General features: G+C 35.8%; 1 protein-coding gene across 2 annotated transcripts in view; it reads right to left on the bottom strand.

Annotated features, from left to right (window-relative positions):
* DPP10 (dipeptidyl peptidase like 10) overlaps positions 1-24,913 on the bottom strand; it is a 707,501-nt gene that overhangs the window by 288,566 nt on the left and 394,022 nt on the right. Inside the window, exon 5 of one of the 2 annotated variants that reach the window (XM_068544007.1) lies at positions 24,817-24,899. In XM_068544007.1, coding sequence (XP_068400108.1) covers positions 24,817-24,899 — 83 coding nt within the window. The remainder of the gene's footprint in view (positions 1-24,816; positions 24,900-24,913) is intronic. The other variant, XM_068544008.1, reaches the window with a different exon arrangement.

Raw genomic sequence — 24,913 nt, 5'->3', positions numbered from 1 at the left:
ATGCCATTTCTACTCAAGACTATTACGGGAGTGCTTTTCTTACATGTAAAGAAATATAAAATATGCCTGCTCCCCTAACATTTTTCCCTAATAAAATCATTTATAAGCCATTTTTAGAAAAGCATATCTGATGTGGACTTACAAAACAAATTTAGAAACGACAAATGAGATAAGGCATTGTGTTTTCTTTTCAATATAAGCTACTAATATATCATGGAAGCCTTAAATATTCTCATGTACAAAGGGACTTTTTCAAAGATCTTTAAGTTCTAATAAAAATGATTTCAGTGCTGTAACTCTGCAAAAGCATCCTTCCAAAATGGCTTTATATGTTACAGCCAGACAGCTTTTAAAATAGTTCTCCAATTATTTAACAAAATGAAAGATGAAGAATGACCTCACTGGGAATGTTATCATTCATGTCTTCCTTAGAGTTTTTCTGTAAGGCAATACTGGGATGGAAATGGCTATGAGGTGACATTTGGTGTCAGGGATAAAGGGTAGAATGCAGAACTAAAAATGAGTCAAGGAAAGAATATCAAATTACAAGGTTCTCAAAGGCTAGGGTCAAACTTGCCAAGGACTTTATAATCATTTCCCATAAGGCTTAGCAGATATTAGTAAGAGCTAATCATTCATGTTCAAATTAAATTGCATGTAGATGTGATGAAGCAGCAACATTGCAAACAGAACAGGAAGAGCTGGGAAAGACCTGTAGTCTTGTAATAGTGGAACAGGTAAAACATCTGTCTTCCCCGAAATTTTCATGCTCTCTGCTATACCATCCCGCTTTGACAGGTCTTGCAAAAGATTTAGACCTTTAGTTCCTCAGACAACATTCTCCAAGCCCTTTACTATCTGCAAAGAAAGGAGTTGAATGCAAGTGATACTCTGCTAGTCTTTAAGAGGTTCAATTATCAGTGTCTTCCTTTTTATCCTACCACTCCACCTATATTTTATCAGAACCATGATTATTTCATTCATTTTAATGAGAGTAGATAATCCTCTTAGTTATACCACTGCCAGGATGCAAGATAAATGAGGAGTAAGAATGCTGAAGAGAAAAGAAAAAAAAAAAATAATGATGTGGATAACCCCCAAATGAATGGGAGGGAAGGAAATACATCTCCTATCCCATCGCAAGGGAACCATGGATGCATTAAAGGTTTTATAATAGTTTATCCAGATTGAGGACACCTAACAAATACAAATTCAGGATGCTCTACCTACATGAATGAAAATACATATAAACATACACATATACACAAAATATGCATACTTAATATTGGTTTAGAACAGAGCTTGATAATCAATTTACTTATTTCAATTTTAACTAAAGAAATGTTCATCTGATTGGAAACAGCCAGTCAGATAGGTACTGGCTGTTTTACCTTTGATATGTTTCAGCGATCAGTTGGGAAGGGAGGGGATGGAACCCATCAGTGCCACTGCCTCTCAGAAGTGGCAAAAAACCTAAAGAAAAAACATGAAACCAAGCCCCAGTGCAGGTCTAAGAGGTCATTCCTAAAGTTAGGGATTACTCAGAGCTTCTTTTTGCCCCTTTTTCCATTCGCAAATAAAAAGGGTATTAGCAAGGTCAAGATGGATTGGAAAAGCCCTGAGTACCAAGTATGAGAACATGGAAGATAGGGGATCAAGACACCAACTTTCACGGCTAGTCCTGGGTTAGAGGGGGAAAAGGAGACCCTGTAGTTTCCTGTGATCTTGCCCAGCTCATTAGTCCCAGAGGTGCCACACAGAGGCAAACACTCTGCAGTAACAGATAGGCAGCTTTGCCTGATATCGAAAACTCATGTGCTCTTTGTGAGCCTGCAAGTGATTGAGGATTTGGGGACTCATGCTTCTATTTCAACACAACAAACTTCAGAGACTGAAAATAATCAGCAAGCAGATTAAGTCCTTCTGAACCTCTTCCACACTCCACTTTCCAACATTCTTGCCACACCAAGTATCTCACTGCTCTGTACACATGCTGGGAAATTTCATGACTCTCGTTCTGTATGTGCCTTAAGGCATCTCCCCACTTTAGTTTTTAAACCCTAGAAAATTCCTTCAAGGTACAGTTTTGATGTTCTTTTCTGGGAATTCTGAGCTATCTTGGCTCTTGAAGATCAATCCTTGTTCCATTTATTATAATTCTTCTAATTATACAAATTTCCCCTCTAGAGTATGAACACTTCAAATGAAAAGCAGGAATTATGTGCAACTATTTTTATTCTTAATCCCTAGCACATTTCTTGATATTCAATTATTTGAAAATGAATGAGTAGATGTATGGGAAAAATGCAATATAACTAGTATTTGAAAGGGCCTAAGATACATGTGTCCTTTTTAAATTTTTTGGAGGGAATATAATTTTTTCCTCTCCTAATGATATGGAATATTTTAAAGAATAATGTAAAAAAGTCCTTGAGAATTCAGAGACCTAATATCTAGGTCAAACTCTGCTACTACATAGCTTTATGTCATTTGACTGTCTGGGCCTCAATTTCCCAGCAATAAATCAGGGTGTTCTAAGTCCTTTGTAACATAAAAACGCTGTGACTTCTTGATAACTCTTCCCATTTTCGCCATTCAATTCACCTCTGGCAGCAGGTGAAGAACATTTTGTACCTCTTTAAATGTGGAACCCCAACTTTAAGGTGTCATATGCTTGGATATCACACATTACATTGCCCTTAAGTAGGAACTGGTCTGAATACATTTGGCCTAATTTGGCTCTGATCCAGAAAATAAACCAGACCTAAACTGATCCAGACTGAAAACTTCTAAGCAGAGTTCTACACTTGATTTGAGAAAAGGTCTTAATAAATAGTTTTTGGATGTATGGTTAAATTTTGCACTAGAATGAATTCTGGGACAAGTACAAAATAATCCCCTATGTGAGGTTTACAAGCTTGACCAAGTTGTCTTGTATTTCCTATTGCTTCTTTTGAGATTACACTCTCATACCTAAATTTTAAAGATGTGAGTGCTTAGGAATTAATATGAAGTAAATGGGAAACTTGGTGTCAGCATTAAAGAACCTATAGAAATAGCAATTGTTTATCTTCATCTTTTGTTGAAGATGAACAACAATCTTAAGCAATAAAGATAAGCAATTTCTTATCTTCATCAGTTGTTCTTCATCATCAACACCTGTGTGTCAGGTAGCCCAGGAAGTTTAAATATAAAAATAAGAAATTAAAACAATGACAACAAATACCTGTAATTCCAGAAAGCTGACTATATTGATAACTTCCTAAGGATTATTTAATATTCTGTAAATGAACCCCATAAAAGAATTTTTATTTTTATTATTGTTTCTGTGACATAATATTATAAATACTTAAAGGCACATTATACTTTCTTTCTCAGTTTTCACCATTTCACACTTTCAGGAAAAAAATAAGCATGTGAGAGTTACTGTTTCTTCACTTTTTTTTGTTTCTCTTTACCTACACAGTGGGGGGTAAATGCTTTGGATTTTTTCAAATAATTAATTTTTTCCCCTTTGACGATGCAACTGTTAAATAAAAACCCATTTAATATTAATATGTCACTTGCACAGCAGGCATTCAAATAAACACAGTGACTACTTTCCCCTACTGGTTCTTGGCAGTTAGGTTTCATCTCTTAATTCTTTAAGTAGAAAGGATATTAATCAGATACTGATGCTCCCTGAAGGGATGTCGAGAACTGTTTACAGCAGTAGTCACATTTCCAAGTGCACCTGCAAGTCATAGCTTGTGTTCCTTGATGTAAGAGAAATGTATCCTTTTTACAGAGTGCCTACTGCTTTCTACTACATTCTAAGTATGGCAGGAAAAATAAATGAAAGAAAAAAATAGTATCTGTCTTCAGGGAGCTTATATTTGATGGTGGAAATACAGCGTCTAATACTGCGGGGGTAAGTTTCCAATTGCATAGTCCAGAAGACAGGAGAGAAAGTTTTCCTAGAGAAGTTGTACTTATCTGAAATGAGTGAACTTCTATGTGTCTGCCTGTTTTTACCTGAGAGTTTATTGTTTATTGTCAGCATGTTTGTGAACAAAATTATGATGGCCAGCTCTCCCCAACACCAGTTCAATTCAGAATTTTCATGAATATCCACAGCTTTGGCTTCCTGAGCTTTGTTCATTTACTGAGCTGCTTCTAAGACCTGTCAAAGGGACAAAGTGGTCCCCTTATTCTTTGACAGGGTGAAAGGCTAAGATTTGGCTCAGCTCGTATAATTTTTCAAATGGACTGGATTTTCGGGTGGGTCCACTTAGTGTTTGCTACCTGACATGACCACAAAAACCACAGATACTGTCTGGTAAGACTTCACCTTCATTTCTCCTTCCATGAGATTTTGCTGGGATCAAGACCACACTCTGATTCAATGCCCCTTGAGTCACAGGAGATGTCATCTCTGTTCTTCCAGTAAATTCTTAAGACTTTTCTGCCCTCTGAGTGAGGTCTAAAAGCACCAGTGGGTCATGAACAATGCAAAGGAATAGAATATGTGTGCCTACCACTTCATGCCAAAGTCACTTAAACAATTTGATAAAACTGGCACAAACATTTCATAAAGGGAATATAAAGTTCACTTAATCCTTTTAAAGAATCAATATTGTGAAACTGACTATACAACCCAAAGCAATCTACAGATTCAATGCAATCTGTATCAAATTACCAGTGGCATTTTCTATGGAACTAGAACAAAAAATCTTAAAATTTGTATGGAGACACAAAAGACCCTGAATAGCCAAAGCAGTCTTGAGGGAAAAAAACAGAGCTGGAGGAATCAGACTCCCTGACTGCAGATATACTACAAGTCTACAGTAATCAAGACAATATGGTACTGGCACAAAAACAGAAACATAGATCAATGGAACAGGATAGAAAGCCCAGAGATAAACCCACGCACCTATGGTCAACTAATCTATGACAAAGGAGGCAAGATATACAATGGAGAAAATACAGTCTCTTCAATAAGTGGTGCTGGGAAAACTAGACAGCTACATGTAAAAGAATGAAGTTAGAACAGTCCCTAACACCATACACAAAAATAAACTCAAAATGGATTAGAGACCTAAATGTAAGTCCAGACACTATAAAACTCTTAGAGGAAAACATAGGAAGAACATTCTTTGACATAAATCACAGCAAGATCTTTTTTGATCCATCTCCTAGAGTAATGGAAATAAAAACAAAAATAAACAAATGGGACCTAATGAAACTTCAAAGCTTTTGCACAGCAAAGGAAACCATAAACAAGACGAAAAGACAACCCTCATAATGTGAGAAAGTATTTGCAAATGAAGCAACTGACAAAGGATTAATCTCCAAAATTTACAAGCAGCTCATGCAGCTCCATATCAAAAAAACAAACAACGCAATCCAAAAGTGGGCAGAAGACCTAAATAGACATTTCTCCAAAGAAGACATACAGATGGCCAAGAAGCCCATGAAAAGCTGCTCAACATCACTAATTATTAGAGAAATGCAAATCAAAACTACAATGAGGTATCACCTCACACCAGTTAGAATGGGCATCATCAGAAAATCTACAAACAACAAATGCTGGAGAGGGTGTGGAGAACAGGGAACCCTCTTGCACTGCTGGTGGGAATGTAAATTGATACAGCCACTATGGAGAACAGTATGGAGGTTCCTTAAAAAACTAAAAATAGAATTACCATATGATCCAGCAATCCCACTACTGGGCATATACCCAGAGAAAACCATAATTCAAAAAGACACATGCACCCCAATGCTCATTGCAGCACTATTTACAATAGCCAGGTCATGGAAGCAACATAAATGCCCACCGACAGACGAATGAATAAAGAAGATGTGGTACATATATACAATGGAATATTACTCAGCCATAAAAAGGAACAAAATTGGGTCATTTGTTGAGACGAGGATGGATCTAGACACTGTCATAGAAAGTGAAGTAAGTCAGAAAAGAGAAAAACAAATATCGTATATTAACGCATATATGTGGAACCTAGAAAAATGGTACAGATGAACCGGTTTGCAGGGCAGAAATTGAGACACAGATGTAGAGAACAAACATATGGACACGAAGGGGGGAAAGCGGTGGGGGGTGGTGGTGGGGGTGGTGGTGTGATGAATTGGGTGATTGGGATTGACATGTATACACTGATGTGTATAAAATTGATGACTAATAAGAACCTGCTGTATAAAAAAATAAATAAAATAAAATAAAATAAAGTTCACTTAATCCTCTTAAAGATAAAATTCCAATCAAGCCATAAAATTCCCCTTTTATGGCTGTTAGCATTTGCCTTATGTATTGAGGTGCTCCTCTGTTGGGTGCATAAATATTTACAATTGTTATATCTTCTTCTTGGATTGATCCCTTGATCATTACGTAGTGTCCTTCTTTGTCTCTTGTAATAGTCTTTATTTTAAAGTCTATTTTGTCTGATATGAGAATTGCTACTCCAGCTTTCTTTTGATTTCCATTTGCATGGAATATCTTTTTCCATCCCCTCTCTTTCAGTCTGTATGTGTCCCTAGGTCTGAAGTGGGACTCTTGTAGACAGCATGTACACAGGTCTTGTTTTTGTATCCATTCAGCCAGTCTATGTCTTTTGGTTGGAGCATTTAATCCATTTACATTTAAGTTAATTATCGATATGTATGTTCCTGCTACCATTTTCTTAATTGTTTTGGGTTTGTTATTGTAGGTCTTTTACTTCTCTTATGCTTCCTGCCTAGAGAAGTTCCTTTAGCATTTGTTGTAAAGTTGGTTTGCTGGTGTTGAATTCTCTTAGTTGTTGCTTGTCGGTAAAGGTTTTACTTTCTCCATCGAATCCTAATGAGATCCTTGCTGGGTAGAGTAACCTTGGTTGTAGGTTTTTCCCTTTCATCACTTTTTTTTTTTCCCCTTTCATCACTTTAACTATGTCCTGCTACTCCCTTCTGGCTTGCAGAGTTTCTGCTGAAAGATCAGCTGTTAACCTTATGGGGATTCCCCCGTATGTTATTTGTTGCTTTTCCCTTGCTGCTTTTAATATTTTTTCCTTGTATTTAATTTTTGATAGTTTGATTAATATGTGTCTTGACATGTTGTTTCTCCTTGGATTTATCCTGTATGGGACTCTCTGCACTTCCTGGACTTGATTGATTATTTCCTTTCCCATATTAGGGAAGTTTTCAACTATCATCGCTTCAAATATTTTCTCAGTCCCTTTCTTTTTCCCTTCTTCTGCGACCCCTATAATTCGAATGTTGACGTGTTTAATGTTGGCCCAGAGGTCTCTGAGACTGTCCTCAATTCTTTTCATTCTTTTTTCTTTATTCTGCTCTGCAGTAGTTATTTCCACTATTTTATCTTCCAGGTCACTTATCCGTTCTTCTGCCTCCATTATTCTGCTATTGATTCCTTCTAGAGAATTTTTAATTTCATTTATTGTGTTGTTCATCAGTGTTTGTATGCTCTTTAGTTCTTCTAGGTCCTTGTTAAACGTTTCTTGTATTTTCTCCATTGTATTTCCAAGATTTTGGATCATCTTTACCATCATTACTCTGAATTCATTTTCAGGTATACTGCCTATTTCCTCCTCATTTGTTTGGTCTGGTGGGTTTTTACTTTGCTCCTTCATCTGCTGCGTATTTCGCTGTCTTCTCATTTTGCTGAACTTACTGTGTTTGGGGTCTCCTTTTCGCAGGCTGCAGATTCATAGTTCCTGTTGTTTTTGGTGTCTGCCCCCAGTGGCTAAGGTTGGTTCAGTGGGTTGTGTAGGCTTCCTGGTAGAGGGGACTGGTGCCTGTGTTCTGGTGGATGAGGCTGGATCTTGTCTTTCTGTTGGGCAGGGCCATGTCCGGTAGTGTGTTTTGGGGTGTCTGTGTACTTATTATGATTTTAGGCAGCTTCTTTGCTAATGGGTGGGGTTGTGTTCCTGTCTTGCTAGTTGTTTGGCATAGGGTGTCCAGCACTGTCATTGAGTGGCGCTGGGTCTTAGCATTGAGACGGAGATCTCTGTGAGAGCTCTTGCTGATTGATATTACATGGGTCTGGGAGGTCTCTGGTGGTCCAATGTCCTGAACTTGGCTCTCCCACCTCAGAGGCCTGACACCCGGCTGGAGCACCAAGACCCTGTCAGCCACACGGCTCCTGTTGCTAGAGGATCCACATTTCATCTGGAAAGGACATAAATCTGGCCATCTCACTTCAGGCCTAGCCCATCCACCTTTTTTCCCTGTGTGCTTAGTCTGTTTCACTTGCTCATAACTGGCCCCAAGCAGAGGCCTTGCCCCCGGCCCTTCAGACCAGAGTTCCTTGTGAAACGGCTGAGCCAACACCTCAGCTTGGGATGTGCGCTGAAGCTCCTCACAGGACACCCAACTCAAGATGGCGGCAGGCTGTGCCAACTGTACCCTTATTAATGGCATTTTCTTTTCCGCTTTATAGATCTCTCTGTACTACTCAGCAATAAAAGGGAACAAACTATTGATACACATGGCAATTTATATGGATCTTAAGAGCATTATACTGAATGAAAAAATAAAAAACCTAGAAGTCAATCTCAAAAGGTTACATATTGTATAATTCAATTTATATACCATGCCGGAGATAACAAAATTGTAGAGATGGAGAACAGTTGTTGCCAGAGATTAGAGAAGGGGAGGGAGGGTGTGACTACAAAGGAGAAGCATAAGAGATTTCCTTCGTGGTGACAGAACAGATGTGTATCTCAATTATGGTGGTGATGTTGGTTATATGTAAGAAAATGCAACAGAAATATACACAGGACATGCCAAAAAATGAGTGTATGCAAAACATGGTAATATGTGAGAAAGATCTATAGTCTACTTAATTTTATTGTACAATTTTTGATAAATACACTCTCCCTGGTTTTAATAATGCACAACTGTTATGAAAGATGTCACCACGGGAGGAAGCTTGGTGATGGGTACAGACACATCTCCATGCTGTGCTGAAACTTCTTGTGAATCTATGTTTAAAAGTAAATAAAAGTAAAAATAAAAAGTAAAATTAAAAAAATCCCCTAGAACTTAGCACCATCTAACATGCTGTATAAATTACTCTTTTATTTCATTATTCTCTTTCACTTGGTATGAAAACTCCATGTTGACAAGAAATTCTCATTTTTGTTCAGGGCTGTATCCATGACGCATAAAACAATGCTAGGCACAGAGTAAGCGCTCCATGAATAGGTATTGAATAAATTTATGTTGGATGACTACACTATTTTACATTAAGGAAAACCATCTTAACATTGTGATTAATATCATGACCTTTGATTCTGATCCCAACTCTGCTGTTATCTAGCTAGTAGGTCTTCATCAAATCTCTTTAACTTTTTATTCAGTTTTCTCATCAAAAATATTAATAATGCTTAAAAGGTTAAATTAAAAGAACACACAATAATTCAGAGATGGTAGAAGTGCTATTTGAGATAACCTTCTTGGAAATAAGTACAGTAATATGTTTCAATAACCCTTACAAAATTAATATTCAACTCAGTGATTTATTAGAAATGTGAACACAGTTTTAAGTGTAAGGATGATCATCACAACATTATTTAAATAGAGAGAAAATTTGAAATAACCTAAATATCCAACAACAGGAAGAAGGGCTTTGTGTTTTTGGTGAATTGTCCAGTAATTTGGAGTATTTTTCTAAAAACAAAGACATTTTCTTTTATGAATGAATAATTAAGTACAAATCTAATCTGCAATAACTTAATTATAGTCAGTTTTAAATGTCTATTCTTTATTAACATCATGACTAGCTAGAGCATCAAATATACCTGTATTTTGCATTACACCAGTAAATACACAAATAGTTTTGTTTGTCAATTATAAGGAAGAGTAAGTGAGCATGCATATCACTATTTTGGTCTCATGATATTGAATTTGCAAATAAAGTTATTAATAAAATGCCCTCCTCCCAGAATGTGTTATTATGCATGATAGGCATACGTATTAAGTGAAATTCAACTGCAAAAAATAAAAATCTGCTCCTCAATTCCATTTAGAGGGAAAAGAAATAACGACAAAGTGATGCCCTATATTGAAAACTGTTAATGTTTTTGCATTTGAGATATTATAGGCAGAAATATTTTTCTATTTGAAAAGAAAAGCGATTAAATCATTGTCAATCAGCCAATATTCATGAATGTGAGTGCAAAATTATAGGTACAAAAACTAGTTTAAGGTGAAAAATTAATGTGAAAAGCTTTGATTATTGAATTTATCTCTTTTATGAAGATCAAATTTCATATCAATACCACTAGCTTTTCATCATCTCTGTAAAGTATCTCTTATTTTTTGAGACAGGGTCTTGAAAGGCTGTTAAGCAGAAGAAGCAGGGAATAGGTCCTCTCTCCCCGAGTGGCGAATCTTTGTCCCGCTCCTTGTGGAGTCATTCTCTTATTCAAGAAACAAATGACAATAGTGCACAGTTGCATGGAACTTGGTGTTGGGGGTGTCATATCAATTAAGGCCTTGTTAGAGCCTTAAATGATCTCAAAGGCACAAGAGGAGAAAAATGTGTAAAAATGTAAATTGGACATAATTAAGTACAGATAAGTAAAATTAAGTATGATTATGCAACATTTAGTTATGTTTCAGGTACACTAGATTAAATCTTCTATATAAACAAAAAATGTGCTCTTAAAAATGAAGTCTCAATTTTTTGACAGTGACTCTTGTCATTTTCTGGCTGAGTTCTTTTAAAAATGCATGGCCTCATTACTCTAGTTACATTCTCTGCTCCCTCTATTCAGAAATGTTTGGGTCCTTATCATTTGGCTAAATTAAGAGGCTCCTTATACCACACACTATCTTTGAGCTGGTTAATTTTCTAACACACAATCTTTACCATTTTTTTCTTTTTTAAATAGGCAACATAAAAGCAATTACAAGTTAATTAGTGTAAACTCCAATTAGGAATCATAACATTGTCGTCTCTTGGTATAATCAACAACACTACATCTGAATTTCTTTCCATGTGTACATTTTTTTTTGTACTTGAAGTTTGCTATTTCTAGTAAGAATTATTACTGTTATTTTTTTCTGAAAAGTTGTCCTATGTTTGATCTTTTTCAAACTAGATATGAGTAAATAAAGCAAAGTAGACTGCTTTTGGTTGACATTTATAGAAAGAAAATTTCAGGACTACATATTCTGCAAGACTTCAAACTTGACATATTAGTAGGAGAGTCACACAACTCTTTCTTCCTGTGTTTATGCTATGATGTATTTTAGAGGGGAAACTGTTGTCTTCCTTGGATTAATGAAAGACTGAAATTTAACTATTCCAACACAGTTCACCTGTGCAAGTTTCCTTTACACAGTGCCTATAATGGAGAGCTATCCATCCACCATTTGTAAATTTCTAAAGAAAGTAGGCCCCTGTATCATTGAACAAGTAACTGTTAGAGAGGCCGTCTTTATGCTGAGCCAAATATGCCTTCCTGTTGCCATTTGTTTTTATTGGCCTTGGTTCTACACTAAGAAATACATCTGACTTCTATTCTCTTTGACAGCCCTGCAGCACTCAAGATATCTATTATTATCCCTGTATTTTGCCAAGTTTTCTGTGTTCATAGCTACATATCTAATTCCTTCATTACAGTTTCTAGGTCTTTGAGAATTATGATTGTCTCCTTCCATATGGTCTCCAGTTGGGTACAGAATCCCAGGTGCTTTCCAACTGGCACTTAAAACATTGGGGTATTTACCTCCTGTGTTCTAGAGCAGCGCTGAGCAAGAGAAATATAATGCAAGTACTACATAAGTAAGTTTAATTTTTATAGCCCTATTAATAACAAAAAGAGAAAAAAGTTTAAAAATTACTAATACATTGTATTTAGTCCAATATATACAAAAATGTTGTTTTATCCTATCTTGAATATGACCTATTATTAATGTTTTACTTTTTTTTTTTTTTTTTTTTTTTACTAAGCCTTCATAATCTGGAGTGTGTATTTTACATTTACAGCACACCTCAACTTAGACTAATTGCATTTCAAGTGCTCATTCAGCCCGGGTGGCCAGTGGCTACAGTATTGGACAGCACAGTTCTAGGTACTATAATTTTATTAACTCATCTTGGAAAATATATTGATGTTTTTAAAGTTCATGTGAGAGTCTAAATCCATACTGAGTTTACGATCAATAAAAGTACCTAAGTTGGGATACCGGTTACTATTCTTCATCCTATATTTTAAGAACCAGATTTTAAAATAAAACACATGCTTAAATTCATTCTAACCATTAATAAATTTAACGGTGTTGACATGGGCTAGCATTCCCGCCTCTAGATTATCCGTAATCTTGATTTTGTAGTCCACTAAATCAACTCTCATTATAAACTTTTATCAGCATTTTTTATCTATTTAAATCTGGTTTAATCATATTGAATAGGAAAGAACAATCACAATAATACAGGCCTGTGATACATTGATAGAGATGCTCACATATAATATCAATTAATCATAACTCTCTTGGTAGTTAGCCAGCTTCAAAGGCACCTGACTTCACCAGCATTCAGCATGTAATCTCCACTAATGCTACAGTGATTTCATGATGAACTGTCCAAAACCTTCATGCAATTTGATTTCTTCCTATCGGGATCTGTGACACATAATTATTCTCATCTCCTTATTTTCATGCCCTAGTATACTCCCCTCCTACTTGGAATCACAGCTGACCCTGTGTGGCCAATAGAATATAGTGGTAATGGAGGCTTATGTGGTCCAAACTAGATCCAAAAAGGCATTGCAGACTCCACCTTGCTCCCTTGGATCACCCATTCTGGGAGAGGCCAGCTACCGTGCCATGAGGACATCAAGTAACCCCGTGGAGAGGTCCACATGGAGAAATACTGAGCTGTCAGTCAACAGCTAGTATTAACTTCCAGCCACGTGAATGAGCCACCTTGGAAGCAGATCTTCCATCCCATCAGGTCTTCCGATGACTGGAGCCCCAAACAACATCTGACAGCAATCACAAACGAGAATGCAAGTGGGAATGGCATAGCAGAGCCCTTTCAGAACGCACAAAATCCACGATGATAATAAATTACTGTTTTATGCCACAAAGGTTTGTAGTAATTATACAACATTAGATTACTTGAACAAGATCGGAATGCCTAGTATGACAATATTTTGCTAATACATTATTTCTCAAAGTATTCTAATAATTTTGTCTATAAATGGAAACAAGATATATGTATCTATGACAAAGACAAGACTTGGATGAGATAAATCAACGTATTGCTAGTGGTGTTCTCTAAAAGAGGTAAAAATACAAGCATTATAATCATCTCTTTCATGTTTTTCAGTGTTTTCAAATTCTCTATACTAAACGTATTATTTTCAAAATCAAAATAAAACAAATGCTATGTGGTTGAATTAATGATACACTGATAAATACAATAATAGCTACTACAAAAAGGAAAAGTTGTAAATTCTATCTGCCAAAACTTAGGGTCCCTCCCTTCCTTCCTTCCTTTCTTTCTTTTTTTTCCTCCTAGGATTCTTCTGCTTTAACCAAGGAAAAAAATCCAAAATTGATGTTAATATTTTTTTCATGCCTTATTATCTCTCTTTAGAAAGGAGGAGGTTAACTAGGAAGGTCGTTTAGCAGCAGCAGCTACAATGGGACCAAGAAGGTGTGTTCTATGGGCACTGGAAGGCAGGAGGCTCTCAAGGTGAACTCCAAGTCCCATGTATTTGAGTACAGTCACTTTCCTAGGCTGTGATTTTCTGAGTTTATTATTAATAGGATTATTTGAAATATTAGTGCTCCCCAAGTGCATGAATCTTAATAGCTTAGATAATCCCATGACCAGATCATGTACTCCCACAGACTTCTTAAATATTTGTCTGTAATTGTAAAGCACTGAAGTATTAAGGCTCAGAATTTAATTAGATAATTCACTAGAGAAGAGTTACTTTTTTAGGCAGTAGTGCATGCAGGATTCATGGTACAGTGAATTACATCTTGGTTAAAATATCATAAGGAAGGTCTTGTCTACAGAGCTACAGACTAGTAGAAACGTAAACTGAAGTGAATGCATGTAACTCTAGAGAATAACAAGACCACTCTTCTGCGGAGTATCAACTTTGGAGGACAGACATCAACACAGTAACTGTAGCACATGTATAACTGATTTGTTCCTTCTGTTAGACACGGTTTAAAAGATTCATTCGGTTTTGCTTTTCTTTTTAGAAAGAGCTTATTCTCATGAAGATTTATGCTCTAATTATTCGTAAGCAACAGTAAATGCAATTAAAGTTTCTGACCCCAAACATAAGCCATAATAAGGATGTCAGCAATGTAAATAGTTAATTTAGCTATTTATTAGTCTATCTAATGTGCATTGTTAACCCAAACAGTAAGGAAACTATAAATATTAGTTTAAAGAGGTTTTTTTTAAATACTTGTGTCTACTTATTTCGTTTGTCTTAAGTATATATTAATACATATATTACACTATTGACTTCTCAAAGATGGCTTAAAATGCAATTGTTAAATAATTCAAATGGACTAATAATTTTAAGCATATTGAAATAATATATAAAATAAACTTGATTTAAATGGTTAAAACTATTTATGATTTAACATAACTCAGAATAAAGGAAAAAATAACTTTGATATTGGAAATATCAAATACTAGATGACAATTCTTAAGCACAAATATTCTGATAATCAAGATTTTATAAAATCTAGACTGCATTATATTTTGGAATACTTTTTTCTTCCTCAGGAATATTTTCAAATTAATGGTATCAAACTGCAACCCACAGTTATTTAGTTGGCTATTTTTGAGAAACAACTTCTAAGAAGCGAACAGAAAATTAAAATGCATAACCAGTAAGTCTGGATGAATATAATAAATGCTACCTGAGTACTGCAAATAATTATATGCAATACAAGTTCCATTTGTCTTCTAATTACTTAATTAGAATACAGTTGATATAATTGCAAATGAATGGGAAAATAATTATGCCAGATTACAGAATAAATCTATGGAGATACGTAATAACTTTCAAAAAATGGCAGGGGCTTTGGAGCTAGAAAGATGGGATTGAGTCCGAGCTCTGCAACTGGGAAGTGGGACCCTAAGTAAGTAAGTTAGCATCTCTAAGCTTCCCACCTTTGTAAAGTATGTTATCAGTGACTCAGGAGCAAGGATTTTGGCACGTTTAAATTGACAGACTTCCCATATAAGAGGCACTATTTGAGTACTCAACAAAAGTTTGTTCCCTCTACTAAAATCCATTTTTGAAACAGGTGCCAAAAAAGCAGCAGGGTAATAGATAGAAAAGGGAGTGATCAGAGAAAATAATCCATCACAAAAAAGCTATTGTTCAGATATATATTTTTTATAGTCCAATTGGCAGTAAAATGGATAAACAATGATATTTGCAGTGGAATGCTATAATAGTAGGGAAAATGAACAAGGTACTATCCAACTATTGAACAATATGGATATATTTCACAAACATCGTTGAGTAAAAGAAGACATACACAAAACAGCACATACTGTATGAATGTAGAAAAATAGAAAAAAATAATCTAAGCTGTTAAAAGCTTGAATAGCGGTCTCCCTTGAGGTGGGTAGTGACTGGAAAGGAGCACAGTAATGTTTTGCTTCTTGATCTGGGTGATAGTTACAGAGATATGCTCAGCTGTAAAACTTCATCAGACTATCCTCACAGTATGTGTGTGCTCCTGTATGCGTGCTACACTTCAACAAAAAATTTAAGTATGATAATCTGAATATAAACTCACCTATTTTCTCCATATTCCATGCATTCCTCACTAGGTCACATCTAATTATAATATGACAGATTAAGCATCAACCTTGAAGAGTAAATGAGGCCAGACCAATGGCCAAGGTCAGAAAGGAACAGCTGAACATTAAATCCAGGATTAAATTATTTTGAAATACTAAAGAGAAAATGGTAGACTCTCTTTTGTAAATGATATTTTCTCTAAATCACTGCCATATACATGGTTAAGTTGTGGCTACTTAGGTCTTTTCCCAAGTAGAGCTCTTGAATTTGAAGGAATCATTTCCTCTGAATAGGTGGCCCTCAATCTTGAGCTATATCAGAATCACCTTGGAGGGCTTGTTACCCACAGATCTTGGGTCCCATCTCCAGAGTTCCTGTTTCATTGGGTCTGGGCAGAGCCCAAGAATTTACATTGCTAATAATTCTCAGGAGATCCTGGTGCTGATATTCTGGGACCATATATTGAGAACTATTGTTCCAGAAAAAAAAAAAGTTTCAATCTTGAGTCATATTATGCAAATTTATCATGCAAAGGAATCTCCTTTGTCTCTATATTTTCATTAATAAAATAACATCAACTACTCTGAAGAGAAATGGGAAGGAATGAAGATGTACAGGTACAGTCTTTGGCACCAAGTAGGTGCAGTATTAAAAAGCAGGTATTTTATTTCTTGTCTTTCTTTTGTCTGAAGTCTGAAAAGTCTTCAATAGGTGGAAGAGAGCAGTTCACTTAAATTCACTGAACTGTAAACCTGGCTGACATTACAGTCTCCTGAGGAATTTGTAAAACTCCAGTGTTTGGGCTATATCCCAAAACAATTAAATCAGGATTTCTGCAGGGTGGAACTTAACCATCAATAATTTTTAAAACTCTCCAGGTGATTCTGATGTGCAGCCAAGATTGATAATCACTGTTTTAGTTTCACAAACATTGACTAAGTGTTTACTATGCGCCATTCACTGCAGAAAACCCTGTGGGCATTAAAATGAATGAAGCAAAGTTCTTGACTTTAAGGGTCTTATAGTTTAGTCAAGGAGATGTACACATAAATGGTCGTGTTCAATGCAATGACAGAAATATTGAGATGTTAAGTATGTACCAGATGCCATAAAGGCATAGAGAAGGGCAACTGACCCTTGCCTGGCACTTTAAGGAAAAGTTTGGTGGAGGTTCTTGTTTATTAATTCATAAATTATGTTTCTATTTATTCTTTTTTTTTTTTTTTTGAGTAGCACTGTGTCAGGCATTGTGTTAGACACAATTATAGTTGTGATAAATTCTACGGTGGGGAGAGAGAGTACCATGAAACTTATAATAGGGAAATTTGACCAAATCAGAGAAGCTCTGGAACAGCCTTGATGTTTAAGGCATGTATGCTTGAGTTGGCATCTAAAGAATAATTAAAAATTATCAATATGAAGAAAAGGGGTAGGAACTTTTTCCAGGCAAAAGAGTAGTGAAAGCCCGATGATGGGAGGGGCATGGTGTTTCGAAGAACTGAAGGAAATCCCAGAAGTGCTGAGAACAATTGGGGGGTGGTTTGTGGAAGGTGAGGGTAAAATGGCAGGCAGGGCCTTGTAGGCTGTTATGATTTCTTTATCCCAAGAAGCCTTAGGAAGATTTTAAACAGAGGATGACAATCAGATTTTTTTTTTTTAAGATCAGCTTAGCTTGAGTGTGGGAAACTGATTAAAAGGAAGAGGAGTGATTGAAGGGAACCTGGGCTATGACATTCCTTCCAACAAGAGATGACTCAAGCACATTATTCCCCCATTTTTATAAATTGAAATATATTTTGATCTATAACATTGTATAAGTTTAATGTGTACATGTTCATTTATATATTGTAATATGACTGCCACTCTAGCAATAATTAGCATCTCTATCACGTTACGTAATTACACTTTCTTTTTAGGTATCTGCAATAATTTTTAGTCTCAGCAAGTTTGATGATTATCATACAGTACTGTTGTCTATATTCACTGTACTGTGCATTATAATTTCTAGCGCTTGTTTACTACTCCTTGTAAGTTTGTCCCCTAAAATAACATCTGTCCTGTTCCCCTACCCGCCATCCCCTGGTAACCACCATTTTATTCTGTTTTAACAAGTTTGTATTTTTTAAATTCTACATATATGTGATACCATACAGTACTTGCCTTTCTCTCCAGGCTCTTCATTCTTCTGTACCCCATCCTTCGGACAAGGACATAGATGCAAGAAACCAGGCAGGAAAACGCCTGCTGAGTTATTGCAGAGTAATCAGTGTTCGTAATGATAGCCATGAGCCAAGGAGAAAAGCATTTAGTGAGTTCTCTTTCCTTGGTCTAATAATGCAGAAAATATGCCATTTATTTTAGAAATACTTCTCTCAAATATTGTTACATCCTAAAAAATAGTTGGATAAACTCAACAATCTGGATATATGAGGTGAGATTTATTTTGGTTTTGTTTATTTATTTTCCCTTTGATTATGCAAGTTTAATATCTTCTTTTAAAAAAAGAGAAAAATGGTAAAGATTCTCTTATTTCCTGCTCCTTTCTCCAGCATTTCTGGGACATCACCTGGAGGTTTTGAAGTTTGCTTTGCTTTGGTGTCAGCTTCTGTGTAAACAGGGTCACCAAGTGATATGCCTACAAGGGTCTGACAGTTCCTGCAATTGTGACAAGTAGTCTGGGCATAAAAAAACAAACTATCAGGAAGCTTCCCAGCCGCAAGCAAAGCACTTCAGCAGGGGCAGCCAGGCTTAAGCTCTACCATTGCCAGCAGACTTCTCCTTTTGCAGCAAACAGAATAAATATCACTCTTACAGTCTTAAGGATCACAAGATCATCCCCAAAGTGCCCCTGCAGCAGTCTCTACCTCCCTACAGGAAGACTCATCTTTCCTTCCAATCATAAACGATCTTTTCTTCCTCTTTCCCCCACTTATCTACCTCTTTTTCCCTTGTAATAAGTTGGCGGAATATGTATCCCAGAGCCTTTACCACACTGTAAGAGTCTTACAGGAGAATATCATTTACCTTGATCTGTCCACAGATTCCTGCAGACAACAAGCACAAAACATTCTCAAATTCTGCGGAGCCAACAACCTAGGAACCATGCTATAGGCTCAAAATATGAGAAACATTAATCTGGACAGAAAAAGAAAAGCAACTTCTCACTTTGTTCAGATTACCTTTTTGATGCTGTAGAACACAAATAATTTGCATGGGGGAAATAGTCTTCATATTAATCATATTAGAATTAATTAATAGTTGTACATCTCAACAGAAAAGATTCAGCCTAAGTTCAATAAAATTGACATGGATACAAAAATGAATATTCTTTTGGCTTCTTTGCAGAGGACTAAAAAATTATTGGCTTATAGTTTCCATGATTTACTTGCCTTGCAACTCCTGATACAGAATCTTCAAAAACTGTCCATAACCCTATATTAGTAATCATAATTGCTTTATGACTATGGATACAGTTAGTACCCTACATAAGAACCTTCAAGCTGTGAACTTTCAAAGATGCTAACATGCATTTCCATGTCCAATCACGTTAAGTTAGTTCATGTGTCTGGTGTACATTGTCGTGTGCATGCATCCTCTACAAGTGGTTGTGCTTTTGTGTACTTATAGTACTGTATAGAGTACAGTAGAACAGTATCTTTATTTGAAGCCCAGGATGTCTGGAAGCAGGCATAAAAGCAGTGGTGATGTAGCTGGTACTGCAAAGAAGCAGCAGGAATTGGAGGCCCAGAGAAAAGACAAAGAGGGACAAGAGGAAGAAGTAACTGAAGAACCGAAGAGATTCAGGACGCAGGAAATGGCAAGGGGATTTTCTTTATTTGAGGAAGCACTGTGAGTTTTTGAGCCATACCCAAATGTAGAACGGTACATGAAGGTTGCAGCAGCTGTTGAGAATACAATCCAGTGCTACCCTGTCATCTATGACGAGAAAAAAAGAGCTACTACCCAGATATCACTGGATTGTTTTTTCAAGAGGGTAGATAGAATTGAATCCAGCAAGGAACCAGAACCTGTGCCATCCACGTCAGGCGTGAGTGACATTGCAGCTTGCCCTCCATCTCCTATTGCTGATGATCCTTCAGCTCTACCATCTCCCACCTCCTCTCCCTCCTCCAGTCAGTAACTCTTCTTGCCTGTTCACTCGATGCCAGCCCCTGGATGCCAGCTGTTGTACTGTACTATTGTACTTTTCAAGGTACTGTGCTGTAAGATTAAAAATGTTTTCTTTATTTTTTGTGTTTGTTTTTTATGTATTATTTGTGTGAAAAGTATTATAAACATATTACAGTACAGTACCATATAGCCGATTGTGTTAGTTGAGTACCTAGGCTAAATTTGTTGGACTTATGAACAAATTGGACTCTCGGAATGGAACTTACTGTAGGGAACTTACTGTACTATAATTGCAGATCATTGTAGTGTTTGTTAAAATAGTATAAGCTAAGAAAAAAATAGTATAAGCTAAGAAAAAAATAAAAATAAAGCTAAGAAAAAAGTCAGAATCATACTCTTCATAGCTTAGACACGATGATGATGCCAACTTAAGCTCTGAATAAAGCATTTCAACATTGGTAACCCACAGATTAGCGTGATTCAACATTGGTAGCCCACAGATTAGCGTGATTCAACATTGGTAGCCCACAGATTAGCGTGATTCAACATTGGTAGCCCACAGATTAGCGTGATTCAACATTGGTAGCCCACAGATTAGCGTGATTCAACATTGGTAGCCCACAGATTACCGTGATTCAACATTGGTAGCCCACAGGTTACACACAGGAGAACTCAGTTGTTGACCTAAAAGACACTTTCTAAATTTGGCCTACACTAAATTATTGATATTTGATTCAAATTGAGAACATCAGTAGGGAAATAAAACTAAATTAGCTCTCCCCAGCAAGCTCCTCTGACTCCAAAATAACAGTGCTAGATCCTGTATAGTGGCTCTTGCACAGGATCTCAGAGGCAGGATTATTATCACATGACCAGGAAATTTTTCAGGACAGTAAATCTGAGTAAGTTTGAGAAGCATTCATATTTCTTCCCTCTTCATTATAGTCATGGGAAAACTGAGGACAGGTATGGCATTCATGAAACAGTTTATTGTGTTGGGTCGTTTTCCAATAATACATCAAAAATGTCCCTTTGGAGTCTTGCCCCTCCAAAGACTGCGCATGATTACATTCACTCATATGAAAGATAGGTCTTTTTATTACGACGATCATTAGAAAGAGAGGTTTTGATCACTTATCACCATAAACAATTGCAACTAAAATAGAATGAATGTTTATGCATAAAATATATAAAAATTAAAAAAAATACAAGTTTATATTTGTCATATTGGTGGGCATTTCTCTAAGCCTAAAACAAAAATAAACACAACAAAGTGAAAGATAAAAATTCACAAAATTCAAAATTTCTCCAAGTCAAAAAATAATTAAAACCAAAAAATTAGTGATATGTTTAAAGAAAGGACAATAAAACTAATGACTGAATTATACACATAAATGTTTAAAAAAATACTAAGACTACAAAAGATAAATGAATGGAGTAAATAAATGTTACAATCAAACTAAAAAAAAACCCCTGAGAATAACAAATTGGTATTTAAATGCATATTAAAATATATATGTATCTTTATAGTATTTATATGGATACAAACATATGGATATGTATTGAGCATATTTAATTTTATATATGAATATATAAATATACTTAAGGGACTATAGTCAAGAAACCATGCCTTAGGAGATTGATCTGCTTGATTAAAATGCTGGACTGTAATGGATAAAAATTTGGGGGGCCTTGAGTATACTTCACATAGGATGAATATGAAACATTTGGGGACTATGTTAGTCAGCCTCTAAGATGGTCTCCCCAAATCCTCACCCTCTGGTAGCCCCCTCCAACACTGAATTAGAGCTGACTTGTGTGACAAAAATATATACATACATGGTGAAAATAACAGGTTACTTCCAAAGAGAGATCAGGCAAGGCACTGAAACCTCCATCTTTATCCTCTGCGTTACTCACTCTGGGATAATCCAAGTACCATGTTATGAGGACACTCAAGTAGCACTGTAGAGAGTTTCATGTGGAGAAACCTGAGGCCTCATGACATCAGCAAGCACCAATTACCCATCCATGTGAGAGATCTACCTTGGAAGTCTATCCTCCAGCCTCAGTCAAGCTGTCAGATGACTGCAGCCCCAGCTGATACCTGATTGCAACACCATTAAAGCCAGAACCTCTCACTTAAGCCAATCCCAAATTCCTGATACACACAAACTGTGAACAACAGTAATTTTTTTTTTTTTAAGTCACTAAGTTTGGGGTAATTTATTACATAGTAATATAAAACTAATACTTGTGTGTATGTGTGTGATGTGTGTGTGGGGGGTTGTGTATGCATTCAATTAGTAGTTAGGCTATATATAATCTAACAATTTAATAATTACTGTTTTTTTATCTTTATTGGACTATAATTGCTTTACAATGGTGTGTTAGTTTCTGCTGTACAACAAAGTGAATCAGCTATACATATACATATATCCCCATATCTCCTCCCTCTTGAGCCTCCCTCCCACCCTCCCCATCCCACCCCTCTAGGTGGTCACAAAGTGCCAAGCTGATCTCCCTGTGCTATGCGGCTGCTTCCCACTAGCTATCTATTTTACACATGGTAGTGTATATATGTCAATATAACAGGCTATGCATTGCCTAAGGGCAGTATAAACCAACAAAACCATTTTGGAACAGTTTTTCAATATATAACAGGAGCCTTAAAACATTTTTAAGGCTATCTCAAACAATAAAAAGTAATAATTCAAAATATATCAACAACCTAAATATAAGAACTGAAACTATAAAACTCTTAGAAGAAATCATAAGGGTACAACTTCATGACCTTGAATTTGGCAATGTATTCTTAGATATGGTACCAAAAGCATGAGTAACAAGAGACAAAAATAGATAAATCATACTTCATCAGAATTTTAAAAATTTATGCACCAAAGGACATTATCAAAAAAGTGAAAAGACAATCTACTGAGTGGAAAAAAATATTTGTAAATCATATATTTGATAAGGGTCTTCTATCCAGAATATCTAAACAGCTCTCAAACTCAACTACAAAAAGAAAAAGAAAACAAACACAATGGACTTGAATAGACATTTCTCCAAAGAAGAAACACAGAAGGCCAACAAACATATGAAAATATGCTTAACATCATTAGTCTAATTAGGGAGGTATACACCAAAACCACAATGAGATATCAATTCATATACATTAGGATAGCTACAATAAGAAGAATGGAAAATAACAACTGTTGGTGAGGATACAGAGAAACTGAAACACTTGCACATTGCCTGTGGGAATGTAAAATGGTGCAGCCATTTTAGAAAGTGGTTTGGTGGTTTCTCAAAAAGATAAACATAGAATTATCATATTACCCAGCAATTCCACACCTCGATATTTATCTCCAAAGTTGAAAACAGGTACTCAAAAAAATGCTTGTGCACAAATGTTTACAACAACACTATTCATAACAGCCAAAAGGTGGAAAAAACCCAAGTATCCTTCAATGGATAAATGAATAAATGTAGTACATACATACAATGAAATAGTATTCAACCATAAAAAAGGAACGAAGTACTGATACATATTATAATGTGGATAAATCTAAAAAGCATTACACTAAGTGAAAGAAGCCAGACAACAGTCATATACTGGATGATTCCACTTATGTAAAATATCCAAAATAAGCGAAGACTATGTGGAACTAGCAGAAGAACAGACACATAGATCAATGAAACAGAATAAAACAAATTGTAGCTACTGAAACCTGATTTTTTTAAAAGTTTATTATCATTTTAATGTAGCAGTCATTTTAAGTTAAAACTCTTTAGATAAATATTGTTTTAAAAACTAGAGGATGCGTAATAGTTTGGTTATAAAGCTCAAGCACTTTTCCTACTATTACATGTTTTTCAAAATCTCAATGAGTAGAGAGAACACAGAACAAAGGTAAAGGAAAAGGGCCAAAATTTATAACAGGAAAAAGATGTCTTTGATTACAGTCTCCCCCGCCTTTTGTAGTGTAAATTAATTATTTTAAATAAGAAATATAAACCTGTCTAAAAATATAACACATGTAGATTTCAAAAGACTAAAACCATCAAGTAGAAGGTTCTTTGAACAGTAAAATTTCATGTGCTCGAAGGGTTTCAACGCATTATATGAGGCTTCCTGCTTTAAGTCTATAAATTTTTATTGTCTGCCTTAAAGCACACAAAACATTCTTGAATAATTTCCAAAATCATTTATTTTCTACAGAAGTTAATCTGCTGAACTGCCTTTTCAACATTTACTTTGCTTTTTAACAGTGCAAATTATATCTGAGTAAAAATACTCCACAACCATACATATTGCTCTAACTGTGCTATAGAGCTGACATGGAATAATGAAACACTAATTGCAATTAGAACACTTTATTTGTTCAGAATTGATTCTTTGCCTTGCCCCACTTTTAGAAATTTCTACAACCACAAGGCTTATGCTCAAAAACCAACAAAGAATCCATTGACCATAAACTGAATCAATGTTTTCACCAGCTCTTCCCACAATACACACTGCAGCTCAGGCACAGCCATTAGGAAACCCCTTAATCTACATATACACACAACACAAGCAGATATTAAGGCTTATCCTGGAATTGTCAAAAGCCCCCATTTTTTGGATTTGCTAAGCTCTGCCACACTCTCCTCTAAAAGAGATGGACTTGGACCAGCACAGGCACCTAGCAGATTGTTCCAGTTATTTGCTAGCTGGGTGTGGAAGAAAGGACATTGTTGCCAAAACTCTCTTGCGCAATATCGGTTATCAGTATTCACCTGCACCTACTGGATATGTCAAATTTTCTCTAGTTGAGTAGATGATGACCAAGGAAAACTATAAACTGTCACTTGAATGCAACACAACGAAAAAATTTTTTTCAAAGATCACTCCTTTACCTGTTTGACATCATATGCCAGAAGAACATATTTTAAATCTGGTGAAACTGAATGTCTTGATGCTTTGAAGGTTACCTAGAAATAAAAAG

Source organism: Eschrichtius robustus, chromosome 5 (assembly GCF_028021215.1).
Source record: "Eschrichtius robustus isolate mEscRob2 chromosome 5, mEscRob2.pri, whole genome shotgun sequence".
Lineage (NCBI taxonomy): Eukaryota > Metazoa > Chordata > Mammalia > Artiodactyla > Eschrichtiidae > Eschrichtius > Eschrichtius robustus.
The sequence above is the reverse complement of the archived record's forward strand: the minus strand, read 5'-3'. Positions and strand labels throughout refer to the sequence as shown.